Source organism: Somniosus microcephalus, unplaced genomic scaffold, assembly GCF_052327205.1.
Source record: "Somniosus microcephalus isolate GS21.2 unplaced genomic scaffold, FLI_Smic_1.0 unresolved_chr5, whole genome shotgun sequence".
Classification (NCBI taxonomy): Eukaryota; Metazoa; Chordata; class Chondrichthyes; order Squaliformes; family Somniosidae; genus Somniosus; species Somniosus microcephalus.
This window is the reverse complement of record NW_028225183.1, coordinates 48,377,617-48,386,922: the sequence shown is the minus strand read 5'-3', so window position 1 is coordinate 48,386,922 and position 9,306 is coordinate 48,377,617. Positions and strand designations below refer to the sequence as shown.

At 45.5% G+C, this 9,306-nt stretch overlaps 1 protein-coding gene across 1 annotated transcript; it reads left to right on the top strand.

The window, feature by feature from the left end:
- Positions 1-6,519: 6,519 nt before the first annotated feature.
- On the top strand, positions 6,520-8,478 carry LOC147088172 (histone H2A type 2-C-like). Its single transcript, XM_085977937.1, has one exon. It carries the CDS (start codon positions 6,998-7,000, stop codon positions 7,433-7,435), a length of 438 nt encoding a protein of 145 aa, XP_085834063.1. The 5' UTR covers positions 6,520-6,997; the 3' UTR covers positions 7,436-8,478.
- The last annotated feature ends 828 nt before the right edge of the window (positions 8,479-9,306 follow it).

Genomic DNA, 9,306 nt, shown 5'->3' with positions numbered 1-9,306 from the left:
ATGAATCCCACACTCACACACACTACCAGAGACAGAGAGATACAGAATGAATCCCACACTCACACTACCAGAGACTGAGAGATACAAAATGAATCTCACACTCGCACTACCAGAGACTGAGAGATACAGAATGAATCCCACACTCACGCACAGTACCAGAGACTGAGAGATACAGAATGATTCCCACACTCGCACTACCAGAGACTGACAGATACAGAATGAATCCCACACTCACACACACTACCAGAGACTGAGAGATACAGAATGAATCCCACACTCACACACACTACCAGAGACAGAGAGTTACAGAATGAATCCCACACTCCCACACACTACCAGAGACTGAGAGATACAGAATGAATCCCACACTCACACACACTACCAGAGACAGAGAGATACAGAATGAATCCCACACTCACACTACTGGAGACTGACAGATACAGAATGAAATCCCACACTCACACACACTGCTAGAGACTCACAGATACAGACAGAATGCCACACTCGCACTACTGGAGACTGACAAATACAGAAGGAATTCCACACTCGCACACACTACCAGAGACTCACAGACACAGACAGAATGCCACACTCGCACTACTGGAGACTGACAGATACAGAATGAATCCCACACTCACACACACTACCAGAGACTGAGAGATACTGAATGAATCCCACACTCGCACTACCAGAGACTGAGAGATACAGAATGAATCCCACACTCACACTACCAGAGACTGAGAGATACAGAATGAATCCCACACTCGCACTACCAGAGACTGAGAGATACAGAATGAATCACACAGTCACACACAGCACCAGTGACTGAGAGATACAGAATGATTCCCACACTCACACTACCAGAGACTGACAGATACAGAATGAATCCCACACTCACACACACTACCAGAGACTGAGAGATACAGAATGAATCCCACACTCACACTACTGGAGACTGACAGATACACAATGAATCCCACACTCACACACACTACCACAGACAGAGAGTTACAGAATGAATCCCACACTCACACACACTACCAGAGACTGAGAGATACAGAATGAATCCCACACTCACACACAGTACCAGAGTCAGAGAGATACAGAATGAATTCGACACTCACACACACTACCAGAGAGTGAAAGATACAGAATGAATCACACACTCACACACAGTACCAGAGACAGACAGATACAGAATCAATCCCACACTCACACACACTACTGGAGACTGACAGATACAGAATGAATCCCACACTCACACACACTACCAGAGACTGAGAGATACAAAATGAATCTCACACTCACACTACCAGAGACTGAGAGATACAGAATGAATCCCACACTCGCACTACCAGAGACTGAGAGATACAGAATGAATCCCACACTCACACACACTACCAGAGACTGAGAGATACAGAATGAATCCCACACTCGCACTACCAGAGACTGAGAGATACAGAATGAATCCCACACTCACACACACTACCAGAGACAGAGAGATACAGAATGAATCCCACACTCACACTACTGGAGACTGACAGATACAGAATGAATTCCCACACTCACACACACTACCAGAGACTCACAGATACAGACAGAATGCCACACTCGCACTACTGGAGACTGACAAATACAGAAGGAATTCCACACTCGCACACACTACCAGAGACTCACAGACACAGACAGAATGCCACACTCGCACTACTGGAGACTGACAGATACAGAATGAATCCCACACTTGCACACACTACCAGAGACTGACAGATACAGAATGAATCCCACACTCACACACACTATTGGAGACTGACAGATACAGAATGAATCCCACACTCACACTACCAGAGACTGAGAGATACAGAATGAATCCCACACTCACACACACTTCCAGAGACTGAGAGATACAGAATGAATCCCACACTCACACTACTGGAGACTGACAGATACAGAATGAATTCCCACACTCACGCACACTACCACAGACTCACAGATACAGACAGCATGCCACACTCGCACTACCAGAGACTGAGAGATACAGAATGAATCCCACACTCACACACACTACCAGAGACTGAGAGATTCAGAATGATTCCCACACTCACACTACTGGAGACTGACAGATACAGAATGAATTCCACACTCACACACACTACCAGAGACTGAGAGATACAGAATGAATCCCACACTCACTCACACTACCAGAGACTGAGAGATACAGAATGAATCCCACACTCACACTACCAGAGACTGAGAGATACAGAATGAAACCCACACTCACACTACCAGAGACTGACAGATACAGAATGAATCCCACACTCACACACACTACCAGAGACAGAGAGATACAGAATGAATCCCACACTCACACACACTACCAGAGACTGAGAGATACAGAATGAATCCCACACTCTCACTACTGGAGACTGACAGATACAGAATGAATTCCCACACTCACACACACTACCAGAGACTCACAGATACAGACAGAATGCCACACTCGCACTATTGGAGACTGACAAATACAGAAGGAATTCCACACTCACACACACTACCAGAGACTGAGAGATACAGAATGATTCCCACACTCACACTACTGTAGACTGACAGATACAGAATGAATTCCACACTCACACACACTACCAGAGACTGAGAGATACAGAATGATTCCTGCACTCACACAGTACCAGAGACTGACAGATACAGAATGAATCCCACACTCACACTACCAGAGACTGAGAGATACAGAATGAATCCCACACTCGCACACACAACCAGAGACTGAGAGATACAGAATGAATCCCACACTCGCACACACTACCAGAGACAGCGAGATACAGAATGAATCACACACTCACACACAGTACCAGACACTGACAGATACAGAATGATTCCCACACTCACACACAGTACCAGAGACTGAGAGATACAGAATGAATCCCACACTCACACACACTACCAGAGACTGAGAGATACAGAATGAATCCCACACTCACACACACTACCAGAGACAGAGAGATACAGAATGAATTCCACACTCACACACACTACCAGAGAGTGAAAGATACAGAATGAATCACACACTCACACACAGAACCAGAGACTCAGAGATACTGAATGAATCCCACACTCGCAGTACCAGAGACAGACCGATACAGAATGAATCCCACACTCACACACACTACCAGAGACAGAGAGATACAGAATGAATCCCGCACTCACACTGCCAGAGACTGAGAGATACAAAATTAATCTCACCCTCGCACTACCAGAGACTGAGAGATACAGAATGAATCCCACACTCACACACACTACCAGAGACAGAGAGATACAGAATGAATCCCACACTCACACTACTGGAGACTGACAGATACAGAATGAATTCCCACACTCACACACACTACCAGAGACTCACAGATACAGCCAGAATGCCACACTCGCACTACTGGAGACTGACAAATACAGAAGGAATTCCACACTCGCACACACTACCAGAGACTCACAGACACAGACAGAATGCCACACTCGCACTACTGGAGACTGACAGATACAGAATGAATCCCACACTCACACACACTACCAGAGACTGAGAGATACTGAATGAATCCCACACTCGCACTACCAGAGACTGACAGATACAGAATGAATCCCACACTCACACACACTATTGGAGACTGACAGACACAAAATGAATCCCACACTCACACACACTAACAGAGACAGAGAGATACAGAATGAATCCCACAGTCACACACAGCACCAGTGACTGAGAGATACAGAATGATTCCCACACTCACACACACTACTGGAGACTGAGAGATACAGAATGAATCCCACACTCACACTACTTGAGACTGACAGATACAGAATGAATTCCCACACTCACACACACTACCACAGACTCACAGATACAGACAGCATGCCACACTCGCACTACCGGAGACTGACAAATACAGAATGAATCCCACACTCACACACACTACCAGAGACAGAGAGATACAGAATGTATCCCACACTCACACACACTACCAGAGATTGAGAGATACAGAATGAATCCCACACTCACACACACTACCAGAGATTGAGAGATACAGACTGAATCCCACACTCGCACACACTACCAGAGACTGAGAGATACAGAATGAATCACACACTCACACACAGTACCAGAGACTGACAGATACAGAATGATTCCCACACTCACACACAGTACCAGAGACTGAGAGATACAGAATGAATTCCACACTCACACACACTACCAGAGAGTGAAAGATACAGAATGAATCACACACTCACACACAGTACCAGAGACTGAGAGATACAGAATGAATCCCACACTCGCACTACCAGAGACAGACAGATACACAATGAATCCCACACTCACACACACTACTGGAGACTGACAGATACAGAATGAATCCCACACTCACACACACTACCAGAGACAGAGAGATACAGAATGAATCCCACACTCACACACACTACCAGAGACTGAGAGATACAGAATGAATCCCACACTCTCACTACTGGAGACTGACAGATACAGAATGAATTCCCACACTCACACACACTACCAGAGACTCACAGATACAGACAGAATGCCACACTCGCACTACTGGAGACTGACAAATACAGAAGGAATTCCACACTCGCACACACTACCAGAGACTCACAGACACAGACAGAATGCCACACTCGCACTACTGGAGACTGACAGATACAGAATGAATCCCACACTTGCACACACTACCAGAGACTGAGAGATACAGACAGAATGCCACACTCGCACTACTGGAGACTGACAGATACAGAAGTATCCCACACTCACACACACTACCAGAGACTGATTGATAAACATAGAAACATAGACGATAGGAGCAGGAGTAGGCAATTCGGCCCCTCGAGCCTGCTCCACCATTTAATGAGATCATGGCTGATCATCCAAATTCAGTACCCTGTCCCTGCTTTCACCCCTTATCCCTTGAAACCTTTAGCTTTAAGACAAATATCTAACTCCTTCTTGAATATATTTAATGGATTGGCCTCAACTGCATTCTGTGGTCGAGAATTCCACAGGTTCACCACTCTCTGGGTGAAGAATAGCCTCCTCATCTCTGTCCTAAACGGCTTACACCTGATCCTTAGATTGTGACCCCTGGTTCTGGACTCCCCCGCCATTGGGAACATCCTTCCGGAATCTAGTCTGTCTAGTCCTGTTAGAATTTTATAAGTTTCAATGAGATCCCCTCTCATTCTTCTAAACTCCAGTGAGTACAATCCCAATCAACACAATCTCTCCTCATACGTCATTCCTGCCATCCCAGATATCAGCCTGGTGAATCTTCGCTGCACTCCCTCCATGGCAAGAACGTCCTTCCTCAGGTAAGGCGACCAAAACTGCACACAATACTCAAGGTGCAGTCTCACCAAGGTCCTGTACAACTGTAACAAGACATCCTTGTTCCTGTACTTGAACCCTCTTGCTACGAAGGCCAACATACCATTTGCCTTCTTAACCGTCTGCTGCACCTGCATGCTTACCTTCAGCGACTGGTGCACAAGAACACCCAGGTCTCTTTGCACTTCCCCTTCTCCCAATCTATTGCCATTCAAATAATAATCTGCCTTCCTGTTTTTGCCGCCAAAGTGGATAACCTCACATTTATCCACATTATAGTGCATTTGCCATGTTTCTGCCCAATCACCCAATCTGTCCAAATTGTACTGGAATTTCACGACATCCTCCTCACAGCTTACCCTCCCACCCAGCTTTGTGTCATCTACAAATTTGGAGATATTACATCCAATTCCCTCGTCCAGATCATTAATATATATAGTGAACAGCTGGGGTCCTAGGACCGATCCTTGCGGTACCCCACAATCACTGCCTGTCACTCGGAAAACGACCCGTTTATTCCAACTCTTTGCTTTCTGTCCGCCAACGAGTTCTCTATCCAAGTCAATTCCTTGCCCCCAATCCCATGTGCCTTAATTTTGCACGCTAATCTTTTATGTGGGACCTTATCGAAAGCCTTCTGAAAGTCCAAATACACCACATCCACTGGTTCTCCCTTATCTATTTTACCAGTTACATCCTCAAAATATTCCAATAAATTAGTCAAGCATGATTTACCTTTTGTACTGTAATTATTTCATTAACAAGTGTGTTTGAGAACGTTTGAAGTTCCAGCTGTAGATTTAGTTTTGAATTCTCAGATAAGCACTTTCATTGACCGGATCGACTTTAGCGTCGCTGTTGTATTTCCCGCCCAGCAAACTACAAACACGGTCCTTGGTTGCACTTTGCTCTCAGACCCGTTTATTTGTTTTGGGGATGAGACTCGATTTCAGTCACCTCGTTCTCTGTCAAGACCTTTTCTTTTTTTTAAAGCCAGTTGGGAGTCAATCTGTTTATTCACCGGAGGTTTGCTGCAGTGTAATAACCCAGAATGGGGTTTCTTAGAGACCAGAACGCGGGCAGTTTGAACACTCTGTCCCTCTTCTCTTCTCACAGCAGGACTCCCAGTTCTGGTTTCACTCCCGCAGCAGCGCCTGTGCAAAGGATCGATCGATAATCTGTGAATCTCACTTTCACACAGATTGAGCTGGAATGTGTCCCGTTACAGAATCAATGGGGATTGAATCCCGCCCGTGACAAGTTGAAATTGAATCCGAAATTAATCCTGATTGTAACAGCCTGGAATTTGCAAGGGGGAGATGTCATACAAAAGACATTTTAAAAATGTTCAGAAATCGTCGGATAATAGTGAATTTATTAACTTAATTCGCTGGTATACTGGCCTAGGAAAATATTGGCAGCTGTTTGAAATTAAAAAATCGTTGGAGGTCTGCCTGTTGATGACAGTTATTTTCGCTCTCTTTTCATTGGCGGGAAAAGCCGACTGTGATTGGTCACCGGAAAACACCAATGAAAGTCACCACAGATTGACCAATCACAAGTAGGCTGTCTTCATTCCTCCAGAAGGTATAAGAAGGGCAGATGTGGAAGGAGACTTTCATTCTTTCTCTGAATGGGCGAATTGTGGAAATGTCTGGAAGAGGAAAAACCGGCGGTAAAGCTCGGGCCAAGGCCAAGTCCCGTTCATCCCGGGCCGGACTGCAGTTCCCTGTGGGCCGTGTTCACAGGCTCCTGCGAAAGGGCAACTACGCTGAGCGTGTGGGTGCCGGAGCCCCGGTCTACATGGCTGCTGTGCTCGAGTATCTGACCGCTGAAATCCTGGAGCTGGCCGGCAACGCGGCCCGCGACAACAAGAAGACCCGCATCATCCCCAGACACCTGCAGCTGGCCATCCGCAACGACGAGGAGCTCAACAAGCTGCTGGGAAATGTGACCATCGCTCAGGGCGGGGTGCTGCCTAATATCCAGGCGGTGCTGCTGCCCAAGAAAACCAGCACTGCCAGCCCCAAGAGCAAGTAAAGCGGACAAGATTCAATCTAATGACACAAAGGCTCTTTTCAGAGCCACCCACTGTATCTGTGAAAGGCCTCTTTACTGTTCTGTTCTATGGCTCACAATTATCCAAAATCTAATTTAACATGTTAAATCTTAAATTCTACTTTGAATTTCAATTGCAACAGTTTTGTCCAGTAAGTTATCTATCCATCACTCACCTGACAATCAAACACTGTCATACCATCACATAGTGACAGATACAATAGCTATCCTGTATTGATGAATATTCCTCACTCACATGTAGTTCCTGTGAGTGAGCGCTAGTGCTTTTCCTATACTCACCTGTCAATCCCACACTGACACTATACCAGAGAGTGAAAGATAATGTATCTAGTATAGCCTCACCAGACATTTAAAACTGTCACATTGTACTAGACAGTGTCAGATACAGTATTGTTTTCCACCAGCCAAGCAGACACTGACAAGACAGGGAGTGACATATGTCTATCATATGCACTTTTGTCAATCCCAGAATGACACATTGTACCAGAGTGACAGAGACAGTGCCTTTCCTATACTCCCTGTCCGTCCAACACTGACCCACTGTACCAGACAGTGACAGATACAGTACCCCATATTCAGCAGTGAATCTCACATTGGCATCTAGTACCAGAGTGACAGAGACAGTGTCTATCCCACAATCAATGATCAACCACACTGTTCACACTAGAATCAGGTGAGCGCGTCCATCTGCTTTTAATGGTTGTTTGGAGTTTTCAGCTTGACCAATAAATACTTGGCAATGGTTTTAAGCTGAACATTAGCACGGTGCTGACATATTTTCTCCCCGAAATAAAATGATTTCTGCTGAATAATTGTCTCTTGTTGCAGCACTCGCTTTCAGCCAGGAGATGGCACCAACCTCTAATAGTTTGGAGTGTGCGGATTGTGTCCACACATCCAGACCGCTGTGTGTATGGTGCTGTCCGGGGAGATGGCCAAGCACGGGGTGGCAAAGTACGCCATCTCCAAGTAAAACTCCACAATTTACTGACAAAATACCCAGAAAACACAACGGCTCCTTTAAGAGCCACCCACAACCTATGTCTGTCTTTGTCGAATACAATAATTATAAATAAAAGTCTGTCTTTCAATTTGGTGGAATGTTTAAAGCTTAATATAACATTGATCAATTGAGGCCAACAGTTAATTCTGTTAAGGAAATGGATTCCAATCAAGCGACCAATCCGAAGTAGCCTCAGGTTATAGCGAGCTCCAACAGTTAGAACTGGAGACATTACAGTCCATCCAATGACTTTACTTAAACCCTTGAATTCCACAATCCCCGACAGTATCTGTGCAGGAAGCAAACTTCAGAAGGAGAATAATCTCACAAGTTGGCCTCTTGTCACAGCAGCTCCGATTAACCTGTTGAAAGCTCCGGTTCCCCGTTACACCATCTGTCTGATATATAAAAGCTGAATGCAAACATAGAAACATAGAAAAATAGGAGCAGGAGTAGGCCATTCGGCCCTACGAGCCTGCTCCACCATTCAAGGTGATCGTGGCTGTCCCTCTATCTCAATAACATATTCCCGTTCTCTCCCCATACCCCTTGATGCCTTTTGTGTTTAGAAATCTATCTATCTCCTTCTTTAATATATTCAGTGAATTGGCCTCCACAGCCTTCTGTGGTAGAGAATTCCAACAGGTTCACCACCCTCTGAGTGAAGAAATTTCTCCTCATTGCAGTCCTAAATGTCCTACCCCGTATCCTGAGACAATGACCCGTCATTCTAAACCCCCAGCCAGGGGAAACATCCTCTCTTCATTCAGTCTGTCTAGCCCGGTCAGAATTTTATAAGTTTCAATGAGACCCCCCCTCATTCTTCTAA